The 21,893-nt window shown below is 45.0% G+C and overlaps 1 protein-coding gene across 5 annotated transcripts; it reads left to right on the top strand.

Annotated features, from left to right (window-relative positions):
* Positions 1 to 9,390: 9,390 nt before the first annotated feature.
* ZNF154 (zinc finger protein 154) lies at positions 9,391 to 21,393 on the top strand. Of its 5 annotated transcripts, none has more exons than XM_063701713.1 (5): positions 9,391 to 10,041; positions 13,990 to 14,116; positions 16,174 to 17,724; positions 17,817 to 17,974; positions 21,121 to 21,393. In XM_063701713.1, exons 1-3 carry the CDS (start codon positions 10,009 to 10,011, stop codon positions 17,325 to 17,327), a joined length of 1,314 nt encoding a protein of 437 aa, XP_063557783.1. In that variant the 5' UTR covers positions 9,391 to 10,008; the 3' UTR covers positions 17,328 to 17,724; positions 17,817 to 17,974; positions 21,121 to 21,393. The 5 variants fall into 5 exon arrangements, with proteins under 5 accessions (XP_063557783.1, XP_063557782.1, XP_063557780.1 ...); XM_063701712.1 differs by having other exon boundaries at positions 9,740 to 10,041; positions 17,817 to 19,922; XM_063701710.1 differs by adding an exon at positions 19,766 to 19,922 and having other exon boundaries at positions 9,740 to 10,041; positions 16,174 to 19,065.
* Positions 21,394 to 21,893: the final 500 nt, after the last annotated feature.

Below are 21,893 nucleotides of genomic sequence, written 5' to 3'. Positions count from 1 at the left end.
GCAAGCTCCACCTCCCAGGTTCTTGCCATTCTCCTGCCTCCGCCTCCCGAGTAGCTGGGACTACAGGTGCCCGCCACCACACCCGGCTAATTCTTTTGTATTTTTTAGTAGAGACGGAGTTTCACCATGTTAGCCAGGATGGTCTCGATCTCCTGACCTCGTGATCCGCCCGCCTTGGCCTCCCAAAGTGCTGGGATTACGGGCATGAGCCACTGCGCCCAGTCCTAATTTTGTATTTTTAGTAGAGACAGGGTTTCTCCATGTTGGTCAGGCTGGTCTCAAACTCCCGACCTCAGGTGATCCGCCTGCCTCGGCCTCCCGAGTCCTGGGATTACAGGCGTGAGCCACCGCACCTGGCCTGGGATGTGCCACTTCTAAAGGTACATGCTCGGATGTTCCCATACTATGGCTATATAGGATAAGAGTATACAGAAAGTTTCAGAACTTCCACAGCTATGTCTCTTTTGTGGTCAGCATCACTCCCAGGGCAAATCTAAACATTTTGTGGATTCCCATAGACTCTAGATGGCTCAACTCAAGACCACTGCTGGGGCCGGGTGCAGTGGCTCACGCCTGTAATCCCAGCACTTTAGGAGGCTGAGGCGGGCGGATCACGAGGTCAGGAGATTGAAACCATCCTGGCTAACACGGTGAAGCCCCGTCTCTACTAAAACTACAAAAAATTAGCCAGGCGTGGTGGTGGGCATCTGTAGTCCCAGCTACTTGGGAGGCTGAGGCAGGAGAATGGCATGAACCCGGGAGGCGGAGGTTGCAGCGAGCCAAGATTGCACCACTGCACTCCAGCCTGGGTGACAGAAGGAGACTCTGTCTCAAAAAAAAAAAAAAAAGAAAAAAAAAAAAGACCATTGCTGGGTGCATAAGTGGGTAGGAAAACCAAGATTGAAAGAAGGAAGATCTAGCATTTCAGGGACATGGCTTTGCAACTTAGCCAGTGTTCCTGGTGAATCATGTGGAAATAGCTTTCTTGGTTGCCACTTTTTGCTATCACTGAGGCAGGGCTGCTCCTGAAGCAAGAGGCAAGAGAGGATAGAGTCTATATAGGGTTGCCTATAGGATTTGTCTGTGTTTTCCCCGTTTTCTTTTTTGTTTTGAGACAGGGTCTCTCTCTGTCAACCCAGGATAGAATGCAGTGGCACTATGATAGCTTACTGTAACCTTGAACTCTTGGGCTCAAGTAATCCTCAGCCTCCTAAGTAGCTGCGATTACAGGCATGTGCCATCACACCTGGCTAACTTTTTTGTTTGTTTTTGTTTTTGGAGATGGAGTCTCACTGTATTGCTCAAGCTGGTCTTGAATTCCTGGCTCCAAGTGATCCCAAAGCACTGGGACTACAGGCATGAGCCAGCATGCCTGGCTGGTTTTCCTAATTTCTTAAAATGAACTGTCATTTATTTGTGAACTCTCTTCTTGTATAATAATATAGTCTATAAATTTCCCTGTAAGTACTGCTTTAGCAGCATCCCCCAAATTTTGATATAGTGTGCATTTGTTTTGTGTAAGATGGAATTAGTTTAAAATTGGACTGGAAAAGCTCTAGTTTTGTCTGTAGGGACTTTAGGTATCTCATTTTGACATTTAAATGCAGTGAGCTTTATTATTATTGTTTAACATCTGGAAGATCCCATGACAATATGGAGGGCAAGTTTGACTGCTGATGGTTTCTGGTTGGCATACGTGATTAGGTAGGCACTCTGGCTCAACTGTGTTACCCCAGAAGGGTATAAAATCCCTGCTGGGATCCTCTGACTTGAGCTCTCCTGAAGCCAGCATTTCTCTCTCAGATATTGGTGGCTTGATCTGGAAGTGAATCATATCAGTGTATGAATGGGAGTCTGGAAAACTGCCTGGATTTGTGTCTGACATAGCATATGGGCATGCATTCTTTCTCTTGCTGCACCATACCCTTTGCCTTAACAAAACCTCACGCGAGTATTCTCTGTGGAGTTTTGTGAGTATTTTCAATTACATTTTTGAAATTTTTTCATTTGGTGATGAAAATGGGATATTTGCTATGATCTCTGAGTCCATTTTAAATAATAATGGCTAAGGAGTTATTGGGCAGAATGAAATATGGTAGAGGCTGGTGAGGAAGATTTTTTGTGAATAGGTTGGCTTCTAGTCCTTGGATTGAGATTGCACAAGTTATGTGATTCACTCACAAACAGGAGGAAGAATATAAGTAGGACCTGGAGTCTGTGGGTCGGAGGGGATAACTAAATGTCCTGCAAAACACCCAAACACCTCCCATTAGGCCCACCTCCAACACTGGAGGTCACATTTCAACATGAGATTTGGAAGGGACACACGTCTAAACTATATCAGCTGTAGATTCTAGCCTGTAGTTAAGTACACTACCATACCTTTTCCTAACTCCATCCTGCAGACCCAGCTAATTGATGTCATGGTAAAAGGGGAGGCAACATGATATGAGGCTTGATGTTATGCACCTCCTTATTGAGCTGTCTTGAATAAGACTTAATACTGGAGGGGGAGGGAAAAGTAAGAATCATTCAGAAGAAAAATAACTAAAAATAAAAGAGATGAGATAGCCTGGCGCGGTGGCTCATGCCTGTAATCCCAGCACTTTGGGAGGGTGAGGTGGGCAGATCACCTGAGGTCAGGAGTTGGAGACCAGCCTGACCAACATGGTGAAACCCCATCTCTACTAAAAATACAAAAAAAATTAGCCGAGCGTTGTGGCGCGTGCCTGTAATCCCAGCTACTCAGGAGGCTGAGGCAGGAGAATTGCTTGAACCTAGGAGGCAGAGGTTGCGATGAGCCGAGATTGCACCATTGCATTCCAGCCTGGGCGACAAGAGTGAAATTCCATCTCAAAATAAATAAATAAATACATACATAAATAAATAAAAAGAGATGGAAGAAACCTCAGGAAAACAGAATTGGATAAAAATGTTTAGATGGTTGATCAAAAATGACCTTAAACAAGAAAGGAAGATGGAGTAGTTACTAAAAGTATTGAATCCCTGTAAAAATAATTGGTCTACTGAAAGATCTGGAACTAATTAATTCACCCTAGTCTTGATAATTTTTCAAAATGTCAAAATTATAAAAAGGTGACAAGTATAATCTCTTCAGAGCCTGCTCTGATTATAACCAGGGAGAGAAATGGGGAGTATTATGACTGAATGATGATGTCAATTGAAGAAAATGACAAGACAAGTCTCAATCATTTTGGAGACTTATTTGCCAAAGTTAACGACCCACCCGGGAGACAAGTCTATGCTTTTCTCTGAAGATGATTTTTAGGGCTCCAAATTTAAAGAGGAAAGGGTGGGATATTGAGAAGCACACAGTTTTCACATTAAAAAAGGGGGCAAAAGAAAGATGTGGGGAATCTGCATTTTACATAAGATAACACAGAGGAAATGGGGTAGGCATTTTGTGTCTGACAGGCTGGGGTGACCGCACCTGTAAAGATAAACTATCAGTTTGCATTTCCATGGTGAAGTTTTTTGTTTGTTTCGTTTTTTGTGGGTTTTTTTTGTTTTTAGATGGAGTTTCACTTCTGTCGCCCAGGCTGGAGTGCGGTGGCATGATCTCGGCTCACTGTAACCTCTGTCCCCTGGGTTCAAGTGATTCTCCTGTCTCAGCCTCCCGAGTAGCTGGGATTATAGGCACCTGCCACCACACCTGGCTAATTTTTGTATTTTTTTTTTTTTTTTTTTCAGTAGAGATGGGGTTTCACCATCTTGGCCAGGCTGGTCTCGAACTCCTGACCTCATGATCCAGCTGCCTTGACCTCCCAAAGTGTTGGGCTTACAGGCGTGAGCCACCACGCCCGGCCACCATGGTGAAGTTTTAACAGCTCACCAGTAATTTCCTTGTGGGTAAAATATGGGGAAAGTGGGTAGCTTTTCATCTTGCAGCCATTTTATTTAGGAACCAAAAGGTAGAGGCAAGTTTGCATGACCCAGTTCCCAGCTTGACTTTTCCCCTTGGCTAAATGGGTTTGGGGTCCCAAAATTTAATTTCCTTTGACAATGGATCTCATGACCTTGTTAGAGTCTCATGACCTCTAGCTGGGACTTCAAGTTCACTTTCATTGGAATGAAGTAAATGGTCTGCAGGCAGTGAGAAAACTTTACTACAATTGATGATCGATGTTGCTATAACTTAGTTAGCTAATGTAAACTTAAAAGGAAATACAATTACACGAACATAGTGATACAGCTAGAGAAGGCTTGCAGCTGGAGAAATATGGTCTATAGAGGCATTTATGGACAGAAATTATGTATGATTTTTGCTTCACCATTACTACAAGGCATTATTGGAATTGATAGGATGCCATGTAAATCTGCTTTTAGTCCTGTTTTAATTGAGCATGCTAGATGGAATCTTTAGAATCAGCTAAGCTCACTCAAGTGATTATAACACCATAGAATTCCTGGGGGAAATAAATGTTGACTTGAATCAAGGATCTTTTAGATGCAGATATATTACTAAAATTCCCTATTTAGTAGTCTAGGATGGGCTGGGTGCGGTGGCTCACACCTCTAATCCCAACACTTTGGGAGGCCAGGGCAGGAGGATTACTTGAGCCCAGCAGTTTGAGACCAGCTTGGGCAACATAGTGAGACCTCCTCTCTGCAAAAAATTTGAAAACGTATTAGCTGAGTGTGGTGGAACATGCTTGTAGTCTTAACTATTCAGGAAGCTGAGGGGAGGATCACTCAAGGCCAGGAGTTTGAGGATGCAGTGAGCCATGTTTGCACCACTGCACTCCAGCCTCGGTCTAGGATGGCCTGGAAGAAAAGCTGATGGATCTGGTAAATTAACTATAGATTACGGAAGACTTGATAAATTGGTGTCCCCCCATTTGATCAGCTATATCTGATATGGCATCAACAACTAAAGCTGTGCTGCAAGCTCAGAGAGATCAGTATTCTGTACTAGATTTGGCTCATGCCTTCTTTTCCATTAGGAAGCCAAAGCCAATTTTCATTCATTAGGGATAGTCCCCAATATGCATTTACTCTGCCCTCAGAAGAACATTTAAATTCTCTGGATGGGCTGAACATGGTGGCTCATACCTGTAATCCCAGCACTTTGGGAGGCTGAGGCTGGTGGATCACTTGAAGTCAGGAGTTTGAGACCAGCCTGGACATCATGGTGAAACCCCGTCTCTACTAAAAAAAAATACAAATATTAGCCAGACATGGTGGTGGGTGCCTGTAATCCCAGCTACTCAAGGTGGAGGCAAGAGAATCACTTGAACGCAGGAGGCAGAGGTTGCAGTGAGTTGAGATCGTGCCACTGTACTCCAGCCTGGGTGACAAAACGAGAGTCAAATAAATAAATAAAAATAAATTCTCTGGATGATACTTGGCCCTGGATTTAAACCCTTTTGTAGGACAATATGTGGTATATGAGCTGCTACTTGGGAGGCTGAGGTGGGAGGATCAGTTGATCCCAGGAGCTCGAGGCTGCAGTGAACCATGATGGTGCCACTACACTCCAGCCTGGGTGACAGTGAGAACCTATGTCTAAAAAACATATATATTTGGTATACAGGCAAGAACCCCAATTTGAAGGAAAGGTGGAGAATATACTGTAATTTTGACTTATTTTGTAATGATCATGATCAGACTCATAATGTTATCTGCTATTTGGTTTAATACTGGTATATTTGGTAAAATTAATTTGATGGGTTCTGATATGGTTTGGATGTATGTTCCTTGCAAATCTCATGTTGAAATGTGACCTTCAACGTTGGAGGTGGGCCTAGTCAGAGGTCTTTGGGTCATGGGGGTGGATCCCTCATGAATGGGTTGGTGCTGTCCTCATGGTAGTGAGTGAGTTCTCACTGAGTTCATGCAAGATCTGGTTGTTTAGAAAAGCCTGGCCCCTCCTGCCTACCTCTCTTGCTCCCTCCCTCACCATGTGACACGCTGGCTCTCCTTCACTTTTTGCCAAAATTGTAAGCTTCCTGAGGCCCTCACCAAAAGCAGATACTGGCACTTTCCTTCATGTACTGTCTGCAGAACTGTGAGCCAAATACATCTCCCTCTTTTTTTTTTTTAAATAAATTACCCAATCTCAGATATTCCTTTATGGCATCACAAATTGACTAACACATTTCAAACAAAGCTTATGATAAGACTGATACAGATTATAAAATGAAGTAAGAAATTGAATTAAAACAACCACAAGATGTTCTATCCGTGGCAAATATTGGCTAGGAGAGGAACTAGAATTAACTATGAATTGAATGAGTCTATTGATACTGTTATTAAAGTTGATGATGGAAGGAGGTAAAATAGTAGCCAATCTTGTGCATGATTATGAACCTTTGTGCTGGGCTATTTCATTTTCTGAAATATTTTGAAGCAATACCCACTTCTCAAATAATGCACACAAAGTATTTTGACAGCTGCCCTTTTTGCTTGTTCTGTTCTATAAATAGTGAAAATGATGTAGGGTAATATTAAGAAGGAGTGATTTGTAATTAAAAATACCCAGCCAACAAAGGGATGACTGTGGAGAATAGATAACACTTTATAGCTGGAATAGGACAATTTTATGCTTATCTCTGGGGACATCTGGATATCTAGTTTGACTTTTAGCAAAGAAAGGCAGTGGGAGTTACAATGTGCTGCTTAAACTCTGAAATTTTTTCATGTCTTTACAGCTGGCTTTTACCTGGCATAAATGGCTAGGTTGGCTTGGGTCATGCAGCCAGAGGGACATAAAAGTCCCTATTGGAAATTTCTGTTATTAATTCTTCTGAAATCAAGCTCCATCCCATATATATTAGTGGCACAGTCCAGAGATGAAGCATGTCCACTTGTGAATAAGAATCCTGAGGGTCATGTGTCCAGATCTTTCTGAGCCCTGATGCCTGTTCTGTCTTTCTCTAGCTGTACTGTATGCTTTATATTTAAATAAAAGCCTTATGAGAGAGTGCTTTCAGTCCCATGAGTCATTTCAAATATCTGAATTTTTCAAGTCTTTGCAGATGTAAATATAGATGTAGAAATAAATTTGTATAGAAATGTGTGCAAGTGGCCGGGCGCGGTGGCTCACGCCTGTAATCCCAGCACTTTGGGAAGCCGAGGCAGGCGGATCACGAGGTCAGGAGATCGAGACCATCCTGGCTAACACGGTGAAACTCTGTCTCTACTAAAAATATACAAAAAATTAGCCGGGCATGGTGGCAGGCGCCCGTAGTCCCAGCTACTCAGGAGCCTGAGGCAGGAGAATGGCGTGAACCTCGGAGGCTGAGCTTGCAGTGAGCCGAGATCGTGCCACTGCACTCCAGCCTGGGCGACAGAGCAAGACTCTGTCTCAAAAAGAAAAAAAAAAAAATGTGTGCGTGCATGTGTATGTATCTGCTTTCTCCCCAAGAGGACCTAATAATCAATGATTTACCAGTAGAAAAGAGCACAGCTAATGCTTACTAATATTTACAAGCATTGTTATCTATTGAAGAAAACCAGAGCTCCTTGGAAAAGAGGCTGAGTCTGGGGCTGGGATAGCAAGGGTACAACATGAGCCTGAAAATATTTTTGGATTAGAAAGTAATGAAATTATCAATAATATTGACATAAAAAAGCAGAGAGCACAGCTTTAATGAGTTCCCACTGTCCAAACATCTGGGAGAATCTGAACATTAAAATAAATGTTGGGGCCGGACGCAGTGGCTCACGCCTGTAATTCCAGCACCTTGAGAGGCCGAGGTGGGTGGATCATGAGGTCAGGAGTTCAAGACTAGCCTGGCCAAGATGGTGAAACCCTGTCTCTACTAAAAATACAAAAAATTAGCTAGGCATGGTGGTGGGCAACTGTAGTCCCAGCTACTCGGGAGGCTGAGGCAGGAGAATGGCGTGAACCTGGGAGGCGGAGCTTGCAGTAAGCCGAGATCGCGCCACTGCACTCCAACCTGGGTGACAGAGCAAGATTCCATCTCAAAAAAAAAAAAAAAAGTACATTGCCTTGCTGAGAATTAAAAAGAAAATTTTATATTCGAGTGCTATTTATTTTGCGGCTCCAAAACTTTATAACAAAGCGGCAGAGATTTCTCGGCCAGGCTCGGTGGCTCATGCCTGTAATCCCAGCACTTTGGGAAGCCGAGGTGCGTGGATCACCTGAGGTCAGTGGTTCGAGACCAGCCTGGCCAACATGGTGAAACCCCGTCTCTTCTAAAAATACAAAAATTAGCTGGGTGTCATGGCGTGCGCCTGTAGTCCCAGCTACTTGGGAGGCTGAGGCAAGATAATCGCTTGAACCCAGGAGGTGGAGAGGTTGCAGTGAAACAAGACTGTGTCATTGCACTCCAGCCTGGGCAATAAGAGTGAAACTCCATCTCAAAAAAAAAAGAAAAAAAAAAAGAAGAGATTTCTCACCTATATACCCTGAGTGTCTCTGCAGCCAGCAAAGCAGATGAAGGCCTGCTGGGTTGGAGCCCTAGGCCCTCCAATGCTGAAGTGCCCTGTGAAGTCTCCATCCATCCAGGCACTCTAGTAACCTGCTTCTTCTGCCTGGAATTTATTCTAAAAATACCCACATGGCTCATTTCTCACTTCCTTCAAGTGCATTTCACCGGCTTTCTGATTAAGAAGTCCCACCTCTCCCCTTTGTCTCTTATCAAAGTAGCATTTCTTTCATTGTTTTTTGAGATTGATGTTAGACTTCTAAAAGGAATATATCTCAGATATCAAGTAAGAATTATGAAATGGATAAAAGCGTTGCTCAGTGAATTGGACACAGTTATTGACTGGACACAGTAATTGGACACAATAATTGACTATGCAGGCAAAAGATGTTTTCTGTTGGAATCAGACAGAATTCTACCTTTGTACTACTGTTTCGAGGTGATCTAACATTTCTCTTCTATCTTCTAGAAGCACTATCATGCCACTATCTGAAGTAGTTTTTCACCTGTCCCTGACCAAAAGTGCACAGACTGAATTCAATGCTTCGGAGTGCATACATTTGAAATGTAATATGATAGAGGCTGGGTACGGTGGCTTACGCCTGTAATCCCAGCACTTTGAGAGGCCGAGGCGGGCAGATCACCTGGGGCCAGGAATTTGGGACCACCATAGTGAAACCCTGTCTCTACTGAAAATACAAAAAATTAGCCTGGCGTGGTGGCGCGCGCCTATAGTCCCAGCTACTTGGAAGGTTGAGGCACGAGAATCGATTAACCCGGGAGGCGGAGGTTGCAGTGATCCCAGATGGCGCCGCTGCACTCCAGCCTGGGGCACAGAGGGAAACTTTGTCTTAAAAAAAAAAAAAAAGGAATAAACTTATATGGTAATGTTTATTAGCTTCCCTACTAGTGGATATATTTCGTGTCTGAATGGCTCTATGGAATGATGTACATATTTGGATTGGCAGCCTTAGGGAGCATCTGATAATAATTTTAGCCTCTGGGAGCCTGCTGAACTTTATGAAGTTTGAAATAATATTCCCCAAACACTTGGGTGATCAGTTGCAGATGGCACCTCTAATATGCTGTCTGATTACGACCCATTTAAGAAAGGGCGAAGCCCCTCCACTGCCCTAGGACTTGGATAAGCCATTTCTCATCGCCCAGCGCCCTGGAGCTTCGCTTTTACACCAAGAGGTTGGTGCAAAGGGTCCCCGGCACCCACCTCGGGATCTATGAAAACTACATTACCTAGAATGCTCTGCGTTGAACGCCACGCTACTAAGCCAGTAAGAGCTCAGAAAGCCGACTTTCCTTGAGAGTCACAAAAAAAAAGGACGGGACTTTTGGGGGGCCTCTTCGTGGCGGCCATTTTAGCTTCTCTGAGGTGTGTTCACCGGATCAGAGATAGCAGAGCGCCGAGTTGGGGCCACGAAGGCGTGAGGGGAGTCGTCGTCCCTGCTGCACGAAAGCGTCTAAGCCTTGGCGACGCCGCCCTGGGGGACCCACGTCAGGCCTGGGATAGGGACCGCTGTCCCCGGGTCCCTACCAATGTCGCCCGTCGCTCCCGACCCAGCTCTACCCGCAGAGTCTGATGGCAGCGGCCACTTTGAGGACGCCAGCTCAGGTGAGTGCTGCGTCTTCCCGTCCTCACACACCTTCCCCCACCCACGTTCTAAAGCCATCAGTGAGGGGCGCCTGCTCGAGTCCCCGCAGCCCAGGGTCGGGGACACTGAGGCGCTCGTGGGTGGGGACCTTTTTCTGACACTACGTGTGACGAGGTGTGGGAGAGCGTGACAGGCGGAGGAACCGGCGCGTGCAAAGGTTGAGGCGCGACTGAGCCAGGAGAATTCGGAAAGCTGTTTTCTGCAGGGAACGAAGAATATGAGGCGGAGTTACTCCTAGGGTTGTACCGTCATTGTGAGGACGCTAGAAGCCACGGAGAGTTCTCAACAAAGGAGGGACGCCATTTATGTTAGTTTTTTTTCTTTGAGACGGAGTTTCGCTCTTATCGCCCAGGCTGGAGTGCAATGACGCGATCTCGGGTCACTGCAACCTCCGACTCCCGGGTTCAAGCGATTCTCCTGCCTCAGCCTCCCCAGCAGCTGGGATTACAAGCCTGCAGCTGGGATTACAACGTCCGGCTAATTTTTTGTATTTTTAGTAGAGACAGGATTTCACCATTTTGGCCAGACTGGTCTGGAACTCCTGACAAGTGATCCTCCTGCCTCGGCCTCCCAAAGTGCTGGGATTACAGGCGTGAGCCACCGCGCCCGCCCTATGTTAGGGTTTAAAAACTTTTCCAAAGACTGTTCACAGGAAGAGCAGCGATGGGGTGATGAGGACATTGAGATAGTGGGAAGCTACATCTTTTTTTCATTGCCCTACAGTTGGCAAGAGGTGACAGCACTGAGACCAGAAAGTAAAACAGCCAGCCTGAGTTCAGGGCCAGGCAGGGCTACAGGGAGGCTTGAGCTCATCTAGCCTCACCAGGGATGCATTCCTCTTTCCCTGGTTCTCCCAGTTGTAGAAGGGCGTATGGAACTCACATAGGGAAGTGGAGAGTGTTTGGTCCCTCAGTAGCCCCTACCCCCATGTTCTTGGGATTGTGGTTTCCTAGTATTCTTAAGTGCTGTTACCCCAATCCTGGGTCTGGTGCCCTGGAGAAATTCCAAGCCCAGGGCTCTTAAGTCCATGCCAGGGGTTATACTGAGGTGTTCCCATTTTTGTCAGCCAGTGGAAACTTGTGAAAGGTTATCTCTGGCACTGGTATCAGGAGGCGCAAGTGCTTAGTAAAACTAAGCTGAGATTTTTGAGGAAACCATAGATCTGTTTCCTTTCAGCTGGGAACAAAGAGCAGGGGGAAGGAGTCAGGACTGCAGTGGCTGCCTGAGAAGTTGGGTACCTATTCTGGAGGTAATGAGAGATTTGGGTTGGAAGAGGGAGGTGATCTTACCAAAGTCCTAACAGGGTCCATCCTGTTAGCGTGGAGAGCAGACTGTGGGGTTGAGGGAAGAGGAAAGAATATCTGAGTGGAAGCTACAGCCAGTCCAGGGTAATGGACCAGAGTCATTGATTAGGAGATGTGTTGCATTCTGGATGCAAATTTTTAAAGGGAGCAACTAAATTTTCTGATGTAGACAGCGAGGGAGTGAAACAGGATTCAGCGATGACCCCATGGTTCTTCAACTGAGATGGAGAAGTTGGTATTAACAGTAATATTCACTGGAGACAACAGGAGCTTTATTTGGTCATGTAAGAGTTTGAGATGTTTCAGAGACATTAAGTAGGCATTAAGTAGGTGGCTGAACACCCAGGTCTGGAAATCTGGGGACTGCTTCAGAATGGAGACATCCAAAATGTGGTGGTCATCGTGTGGACTAAGGTGAGTGAGCTGTGGATTACATTTAGAAGAGTTGATCTATTTTTTTTTTTTTTTTGAGATGGAGTGTCGCTCTTGTTGCCCAGGCCAGAGTGCAATGGCGCGAGCTTGGCTCACCACAACCTCCGCCTCCCGGCTTCAAGCAATTCTCCTGCCTCAGCCTCCCGAGTAGCTGGGATTACAGGCATGCGCCACCACGCCCGGCTAATTTTGTATTTATTTAGTAGAGACAGGGTTTCTCCATGTTGGTCAGGCTAGTCTTGAACTCCCAACCTCAGGTGATCCACCCGCCTCAGCCACCCAGAGTTCTGGGATTACAGGCGTAAGCCACCGCATCCGGCTACAAGGGTTAATCTTTAGGCATGGTGGTACAGGTTATTTGGCCAGGAAGGGCAGAATGGGGGCTAAGGACCAAGCCTTTTGGTTGGATAAGTGGGTGATGTTCTTGGGCTTTCTAAACAGAGGTAAGGGAGGTTAGTGGCTATGGAGGTAGGGTGTTTGGAGAGGATAGCTGGGCAGGTGGCATACACTTTCAAGGAAAGAGTGGATGTAAGGTGGATGCAGAGGCATAGGTGTATTTGAGGCAAATGGCTGTCCTTTTTTTCCTTTGTGCTTATTCAGCACTCTGTGGAATCACCAGGATTTTTTGATGACTTTGATGGGGCCTAGGGTGTTTATTCAACCTGGAGGATAAGGCCAGGTGCCAATGTGGTCATCTGTGACAGTCACTTGGCCTGGGGTAGGTGATCAGTGGAGCTAGTCTTTGAGTGTTAAGTGGACAGAGGAAGTTTGTTACTGCTGAGGGGCTAGCAAGTGCAGCACGGAAGTGGAATAGGGCCATGGGTATCTGAGATGCACATGTGGTTCTGTGTGGCCTAAATCTGAGGCAAAGAATGGAGCCAGCCAGGGAGCCCTCATAGGATTTGGGGCTGCTACCACTAGTGGATGCCCTGGGAGATCTAGGGTAGTATTAGATCCGTTTGAATTTGTTGAGCATACTCTGGATGCTGTGTGCTAAGTTATGGTGTAAAGTCTAAAATTAAGGCCCAGTATGACATCTGGTGAAATCAGGGTGGCATCACATGGCCTGAGTACAAGTTTCCCTCCCTACTCTTCTCCCAAACAGACAACCCTTTTAATCAAGGAGACCAGGCACAATTTCTGCCTATCACTTTGTAGCAGATTTCAGCTCCCTACCAGGTCATGGAGTTTTCCAAACAAGCCCATTGTGGGAACCAGGGGGCAGTTGATCCTTTTGTTCTCAAAGTACTTGCATCCCACAGTTTTTGGTTATTCACTTTTTTTCTGGACTAGACCCCCATGTGACCCTGTGTGGTACATGTTGTCCTCATCTCCCAGGTTCTATGTACATATGATTAATAAACTGCTATATCATCTTTCTTTTTTTTTTTTTTTTTTGAGACGGAGTCTCGCTCTGTCGCCCAGACTGGAGTGCAGTTTCGCAATCTCGGCTCACTGCAACCTCCGCCTCCTGGGTTCAAGCAATTCTCCTGCCTCAGCCTCCTGAGTAGCTGGGATTACAGGTGTGCTTCACCACGCCCGGCTAATTTTTGTATTTTTAGTAGAGATGGGGTTTCGCCATATTGGTCAGGCTGGTCTTGAACTCCTGACCTCGTGATCCACCCGTCTTGGCCTCCCAAAGTGCTGGGATTACAGGCATGAGCCACCATACCCAACTTCTGTATCGTCTTTCTAGTGTCAGGTATTGTGTGTTTGTCCATATCCATAACCCTAGTGTGGCAATCCTGCCTTCGCTAATGGGGTAAAGAGGAAGAGATTAAAACAGTGACATGGGAGGTAAGAGCAGGGAGATGCCTATGGTGTGGGCAGTGAGGTGGCAGCCCTGGGCTTGGGGCTGTGGTGTCTGGAGATAGGAGGGATGTGTATTCTGAAGAATGACGTGCATCTGGAAAGGGAGTAAGTGACAGCTGCAGGGCCCTGGTATTGAGACTTAGATGACCTTGGACATTTCAGGGGGATTTCATGATGGGATAGTATGGATCCTTCCATGCCAGGCCCCCAGCTTAGATGCCTGTTTATCCATGTGCTGGTTTCTCCTCTCAGTTGGGGAGCTTGGGAAGAGAATGGGCATGGGGTAAAGATGTGGGGGTATGCATTGTGGGTCCTTGGGCTAGGGGCTGTTGGTGGTTTCATCTGTTCCCATTGTGGCAGGGCACTGTGACCTTTGAAGATGTGGCCGTACACTTCTCCTGGGAGGAATGGGGTCTCCTTGATGAGGCTCAAAGATGCCTGTACCGTGATGTGATGCTGGAGAACTTGGCTCTTTTAACCTCTCTAGGTAAGGTTCTTTTACCCTTTCCTGTGCCCTGAGCTAGTCTGTGCCCTTCCTCTTTTCTCTATAGGCAGGTCTGTCCTTCTCATGACAAGACTATGGGCTCTGCTTCTTTCTCAGTTCCCTGCATAGTTCTGTCATTGGTAAGACTAAGGTGTGCATACTGTCTTCTCCTCTCCTTGAGGAGCCCCAGTACCTGTTTCCTCACAGCCTCACAGGGAAGGATTCAGAGTCTGCAGTCTTGCAGTCACCCTAGTGGATCCCACCTTGATTGTCCCCTCCATGTCTGGGTGACTTTTTCCAGATTTGAGGATCCTGTGTGCCCCAGCTACTACTTCCATCCTGAGCTGGCATTTCATTATGCCTGCCTATGCCAGGAGTTATTGTCACTGACATGGTCACTACTTATGTAGACCATGGACTCTTCTTACAAAGTATTCCTCTGAAATTTTCTTTGTAGTATTTGTGTGTGTGTGTGTTTTTCCTGTGGGCTGTCATGTGCTGAGTTTTTTGTGGGACAGTGCAGGCTGCTCTTCTGTTCTTTCTTCCCTTAGTACTTACACTATCCAGATGCTGTATCAGAGCAGCAACCTGTTCTGTTTGGCGAGCATTTCGGTGCCAATGCCAGTGGTCACAGCTCACTTCCGGTTTCCCTTCACCATTCTTGACATTTTGCTGACAAGTCAGCTCTACTACTTGTCACTTCTGCTCTTAACATCCAGCCTGGGGCTAATCCTCACATCTCTGGACTCCGTATCTTATCTGTTTTTCTCACTGCTACACCTGCAGTTCTTTCTAACGTTAGCCTCTATATAGTGTGTCATGAGGTATGCACATACTCTTTTTGAGACGGAGTCTCACTCTGTCACCCAGGCTGGAGTGCAGTGGCATGATCTCGGCTTACTGCAACCTCTGCCTCCCAGGTTCAAGTAATTCTCCTGCCTCAGCCTCCTGAGTAGCTGCGATTACAGGCGCATGCCACTGCACCTGGCTAATTTTTGTATTTTTTTAGAGATGGGGTTTCACCATCTTGACCAGGCTGGTCTTGAACTCCTGACCTTGTGATCCACCCACCTTGGCCTCCCAAAGTGCTGGGATTACAGGTGTGAGCTACTGCGCCTGTCCTTGCATATACTCTTAAACAGTCCTTGAAGGCCAGCTGCTGCATTGCAGTCGTATTTCCATGGGCTTGCATATACTATTCTACATAGCACTCATGTGTCACCAGCAGATAAGCTTCTGCTAAAGTTGTTTGCAGAGGATTTAGTTTTAGACCCTGCCTCTCTCTTTGTGATACCTCATGGTTGTGGCCTTTACCTCTTGAGATCTCCCACATTCCTGTAATCTTTTTTTTTTTTTTTTTTTTTGAGACGGCGTCTCCTTCTGTCACCCAGGCTGGAGTGCAGTGGTGCAATCTTGGCTCGCTGCAACCTCCGCCTCCCGGGTTCAAGTGATTCTCCTGCCTCAGCCTCCTGAGTCCTGGGACTACAGGCACCCACCACCATGTCCAGCTAATTTTTGTATTTTTAGTAGAGACGGGGTTTCACCATATTGGCCAGGCTGGTCTCAAACTCCTGACTTTGTGATCCACCCACCTTGGCCTCCCAAAGTGCTGGGATTACAGACGTGAGCCACCGCACCCAGCCCATTCTTGTAATCTTTATCCTAGAATTGCTAAACAGCCTCATCTGCAACTGAACCCAACTCTACTGTCATGCAAACGATCCCATGGACTTGTTCCTGGGTTTGTCATACACACACTTGTATAAGGGCTGCCCCCTCCCACCATAGTTAATGTGCACTTCACTAGCATTTCTTGCTTTTAGGTTTTTGGCATAGAGTGGTGGATGAGGAGGCACCTTCTGACAAGAGCATTTCTTTAGAAGGAGTGACCCAACTCAGGACTTCTAAGGCAGATCTTTCTCCCTAGAAGGCCCACCCCTGTGAGACGTGTAGCCTGGTCTTGAGAGACATTTTGCTCTTGGCTGGGCCCTAGGGGACACATCATAGGCAGAAATTATATAGAGGTGGGGAATGTGGGAAATAATTGTATTTCATTGCAGATGTTCATCACCAGAAGCAGCACCTTGGAGAAAAACATTTCAGAAGCAATGTGGGCAGAGCCTTGTTTGTGAAGACCTGCACATTCCATGTGTCAGGGGAGCCTTCCACCTGCAGAGAAGTTGGGAAGGACTTCCTGGCCAAGTTGGGATTTCTCCATCAACAGGCTGCTCACACTGGGGAGCAATCAAATAGCAAAAGCGACGGTGGGGCCGTCAGTCACAGAGGAAAAACTCATTACAACTGTGGAGAACACACAAAAGCATTCGGCGGTAAACACACACTTGTTCAGCAGCAGAGAACCCTCACTACAGAAAGATGTTACATATGCAGTGAATGTGGGAAATCCTTTAGCAAAAGCTACAGTCTCAATGACCATTGGAGAGTTCACACTGGAGAAAAGCCTTATGAATGTCGAGAGTGTGGGAAGTCCTTTAGGCAAAGCTCTAGTCTCATTCAGCACCGGAGAGTTCACACTGCAGTACGACCTCATGAATGTGATGAATGTGGAAAATTATTTAGCAACAAGTCTAACCTCATTAAACATCGGAGAGTTCACACTGGGGAAAGGCCATATGAGTGCAGTGAATGTGGGAAATCCTTTAGCCAAAGGTCTGCACTCCTTCAACATCGGGGAGTTCACACTGGGGAGAGGCCTTATGAGTGCAGTGAATGTGGGAAGTTTTTTACATATCATTCCAGTCTCATAAAACACCAGAAAGTTCACAGTGGATCCAGGCCTTATGAGTGCAGCGAATGTGGGAAGTCATTTAGCCAAAACTCTAGCCTCATTGAACACCATAGGGTTCACACTGGAGAAAGGCCTTATAAGTGCAGCGAATGTGGGAAATCCTTTAGCCAAAGGTCTGCACTCCTTCAACATCGGGGAGTTCACACTGGGGAGAGGCCTTATGAGTGCAGTGAATGTGGGAAGTTCTTTCCCTACAGCTCCAGTCTCCGAAAACATCAGAGAGTTCACACTGGATCAAGACCCTATGAGTGCAGTGAATGTGGGAAATCCTTTACTCAAAATTCCGGCCTCATTAAGCACAGGAGGGTTCACACTGGGGAGAAGCCTTATGAGTGCACGGAATGTGGGAAATCCTTTAGCCATAACTCCAGCCTTATTAAACATCAGAGAATTCATAGTCGATAAAAGCCTTATGAGTGGCAAATGTGGAAAATCTGTTAGCACCCTGGAGAAAGTCCTTGAGTACACAGTGAATGTCAGAAAGCTTCAGCTGAAGGCCATATCTCATTGAGTGCCACACAGTTCACAAGGGAAAGACACTTTTGATATGTAGGGATGTCCAGTTGATATAACAGCTCTGAAGGAGATCCCTTATGAGGGTGGCATCAGCCTGAATTGAACATCCTATATCTGAACATCTGCATAAATTCCAGGTATGTGTGAACTGCATTGCACCTTTTGCCCTGCCCAGGGCCCATGTCAGATTTATGTCTCTGCTGATACTATAGTGGAAGCCATTTTACCTCTACTGCCTGGCAGGTGACCACCAGTGTGCACCACTCACCCATCCCAGTGTATTCAGGTAAGTGAACCTTGGTGTTCTGTTCATGGGAGGAATTTGTAAATAGCCTAAGCATGTATTCCTTTTTTTTTTTTTCCTTTCTGATGAGTTAGGCCATGGACCTGACCCAGTTTGGCCCAGAGGACTCTGCTGGTGACCTGAAAAGAGGGACTACATATTTCAGGATATTGTTGGTCTCACATGACTCTTGATAGAGTTTGCCAGCCTTCAAATCACCAACTGTGGGAACCACCTGCCTCTTATTGCCTTGGTTTGTATAATAACAAAGGCCTTATTAATCTTGGGGGTTCTATATGTATGGGTTGGTTTGAAAACAGTTGGGTTCTGCTAACATGAAGGGGTGAATAACTTTTTTTGGAGATCCCAAACATTGTGTAGCTCAACAGGGACAGGGACAGGGACAGTAGGATGGCAGAATATAGCTCTCTCTCTAGTTTGAGCCTAGTTTTCATTGCTATTCAAGGCCTCTGAGAAAAAACTACAGGGTATTGTCCTAATTTATATCCTGGATGCCATAGAGGTCAGCCTGAGGAGGCAGCAGTTACTTGACATCCTTTGGTGCTTCTGAAAGCAACATGAAATTGTTCTCTTGTTCACAAGGAATACTGCATCGTGTTCAGTGCCAGTGGGGGAAATCTGTTCCCCAGATCCTGTATGCCTTGATATCCTGAATTCCACAGGGTAGCACCACAGGTGGTAAGATTATAGTAGGAATTATAATTGTTATAGAAGTACTGGATTGATAGAGAGTGGAAAACTGCAATAACACTGCAATAAATAGAATGTGCCCCTTTTACAGAGGTTTCCATGATGTTCGTTATTATGGCTCTTAAGGATGAGCAGGTACAGAAATCCTCAGGACCTACAGAATTGTGTATCTTGTGTAGCTGAGGTCATTGTCAGAAATTTTATGGAATCCTGTAGCCTCTGGGATTTTCACCTCAAGGTCATTGCTATGCAGGCAGGAAAACAAGGATAGAGAAGGGAGGTCTAGGTCATTGATACAGCCTTTGTGATCCAGCCAACATTTCTGTTGAGTCAGGTGGAAATGGCCTTCACTGTTCACTTGTATTTGCGATCACTGAGGCAAAATCCTCTCCCAGGACATGAGGAGAGAGATGGTGGAATCAACATAGGGTTGTCAAACCTGATTTTCCAAAAACAATAGGAAATTCAGACTTTTATTTTGAACCATATTTTGTTAGGTTGGTGCAAAAGTAACTGTGGTTTTGAACCATGATTTATTTTTATTTTTATTTTTTTTTGAGTCAGAGTCTTGCTCTGTCGCCCAGTCTGGAGGGCAATGGCACTATCTCGCTAATTGCAACCTCCGCCTCCCAGGTTCAAGCGATTCTTCTGCCTCAGCCTCCCAAGTAGCTGGGATTACAGGCACCCGCCACCACGCCCGTCTGAGTTTTGCATTTTTAGTAGACATGGGGTTTCACCATGTTGGCCAGGCTGGTCTCGAACTCCTGACTTCATGTGATCCACCCACCTTGGCCTCCCAAAGTGCTGGGATTTACAGGCGTGAGCCACTGCGCCCAGCCAAGCTTTTTCACCATTCCAATTTCCTTCAAATGCTGAACCGTGGAATGGTTGACATTGAGTTCTTAGGCAACTTCTCATGTAGTTGTAAGAGGATCAGCTTCTGATATTGCTCTCAATTGGTCATTGTCAACTTCCAGTGGTTGGCCACTACACTCCTTCTCTTCAAGGCTCTTGTCTCCTTTGCAAAACTTCTTGAACCACCACTGCACTGTACATTCGTTAGCAGTTCCTGGGCCAAATGTGTTTATATTGTGAGTTGTCTCTGCTGCTTTACGACCCATTGTGAACTCAAGTAAGAAAATCTCAGCCGGGCGCGGTGGCTCACGCCTGTAATCCCAGCACTTTGGGAGGCTGAAGTAGGTGGATCACAAGGTCAGGAGTTAGAGACCAGCCTGACCAACATATTGAAACCTCATCTCTACTAAAAATACAGAAATTAGCCGGGCGTGGTGGCATGTGCCTGTAGTCCCAGCTACTTGGGAGGCTGAGGCAGGAGAATCACTTGAACCCGGGAGGCAGAAGTCACAGTGAGCCAAGATCACGCCACTGCACTCCAGCCTGGATGACAGACAAAACAAGACTCCGTCTCAAAAAAAAGAGGCCAGATGCGGTGGCTTACACCTGTAATCCCAGCACTTTGGGAGGCCGAGGTGGGTGGATCACAGGTCAGGAGTTCGAGACCAGCCTGGCCAACATGGTGAAACCCCGTCTCTACTAAAAATACAAAAATTAGCTGGGCATAGTGGCATGCACCTGTAATCCCAGCTACTGGGGAGCCTGAGGCACAAGAATTGTTTGAACCCCGGGAGGTGGAGGTTGCAGTGAGCCAAGATCATGTCACTGCACTCCAGCCTGGGCAACAGAGCAAGACTCTATCTCAAAAAAATCGCTGAAATTTGAGTTTTGTCTAACATTTCCATAGTCTAAAATAAACATAAACAGCAAGTAGTAAGTCAGCAAAAAAACAAAGCGAGAAATGCCTATTAAAATGATGTATAACCACATTTATTTAAGAATGTTTTCCAATATAAAATGGCAAAATCCAACATGCAAAAATGGCAATTACTTTTGCACTAACCTGATAATAATTTTAATAAGAATAAATGGTACATATTTAAACTATATAATTTGATCAGCTTTGATATTCATATTAACCTGTTAATTGCTCCCACCATGCCAATTTTGAAACTGCCAACATGTTACTGAATGCAGAATTGCGAAGAGTTGCTGATAGCATCCTAATATATTCTGTTTCTACCGTACTGATACAGTGGCCACGAATAACCTCAAGAATGTAGAAAATAAAATGTAGTGAAATGATTAGGAAGAAGTTGTTTCTTCACAATCATGACAATGAACGTGTCATTCCACAAGTTACCTCATTGTCCTTTAATAATTATCTGCCTATAGGCAACTATTGATTTACTTTCCATTATAGTACATTAGTTTTCATTTGCTAGAATTTTATATGATTGAAACCATAATGTATTTACTCTTTTTTAATCCCTGAGTATAGTCATGTATTTATTTTGAGATTCATCATTATACCTCTATGAGTAGTTTCTTTTTTTTGTATTGCTGAGAAGTATGATGTTCTATGGATATACCAGTATTTGTTTATTCATTCATTCATTTGTTATGGATATTTTGAGTAGTTTTTTAAAGTAGTTTGAGGTATAATGGAACTTAAAGTGCTTATATTTAAAATGCATATTTTGATATTTTCATACATGCTTACACCCTGGAACCCAGTTTCCTTCTGTCTTTTTAGTTCATTCTCAACATATAAAATTAATTTTCATTGTGTAAAATTACTGGTACAATGACATATTTTGTCTCCTGTTACAGCTGTGTTCAATTACAAAAAAAGATGGAAAAGACTGTTATGAAGCCAGATGAACCTTTCTCCAGTCTTCCTTCACTATTTTTTTTTCCTTCACCATTTATCATTTCATAGTCATTTATGTTTCATCGGTCCTCATGTGTACTAGTGGGTTATTTTACTTATAATCCTGGACATCATATTATTTAATGCATAGCCTCTTCAGAATGCAATTTTAAAATGTAAAGGCTCTTTTATAACCCCCCAAAAAATCACACAAATATATTTTAAAATGTAAATATTTTATCGCTTCTGTTTTCTCAGTTGTCTAAAACAATGCGTTTCTTAAGGAAGATCATTTTTATTCAGGATCCAAATGTATATTTAATAGCTTTCAGTAGTTATATCTCATAAGTCTGTAACCTACAGGTTCCATTTACCTTTGTTTTCTTATTTCTTGAAGTTGCTGAGTCATTTTTTAATTAGAATTTGCTGTATTCTAGATGTGGCTTATTGAATCTCTAACACTGTTTAACTTGTACACTAGATGTTGATGAAATCGGTGATTGAGATTTTGTCCTAGCAGACAGGTGTGTGATGGCAACAGTGAAATAAATACAAAACCTTCTCCCAACCCAGAAATCCTCTCCACGAAGGTAGAGACAGAAAACGCTTTTATTAAGCATTAAACCAGAATGTGATGCACATCACAGACAATCCACTAAGAAAGTGCAAGGTAAGAAAAAAGCCTCACTCCTTCATATGGCCTAGCAGATGTAGCCCATTACACACGTTTTCA

This window comes from Gorilla gorilla, chromosome 20 (genome assembly GCF_029281585.2).
Source record: "Gorilla gorilla gorilla isolate KB3781 chromosome 20, NHGRI_mGorGor1-v2.1_pri, whole genome shotgun sequence".
NCBI lineage: Eukaryota > Metazoa > Chordata > Mammalia > Primates > Hominidae > Gorilla > Gorilla gorilla.
Note: the sequence above shows the minus strand (reverse complement) of the source record. Positions and strands in the feature narration are given on the sequence as shown.

What these genes read in the sequence shown, in the direction of transcription:
- ZNF154 (XM_063701713.1), top strand. Translation starts at nt 10,009, where the DNA reads ATGGCAGCGGCCACTTTGAGGACGCCAGCTCAG. An exon ending in CTTTGAGGACGCCAGCTCAG is followed by an intron (nt 10,042 to 13,989) that starts GTGAGTGCTGCG and finishes CCATTGTGGCAG; the next exon opens with GGCACTGTGACCTTTGAAGA. An exon ending in GGCTCTTTTAACCTCTCTAG is followed by an intron (nt 14,117 to 16,173) that starts GTAAGGTTCTTT and finishes ATTTCATTGCAG; the next exon opens with ATGTTCATCACCAGAAGCAG.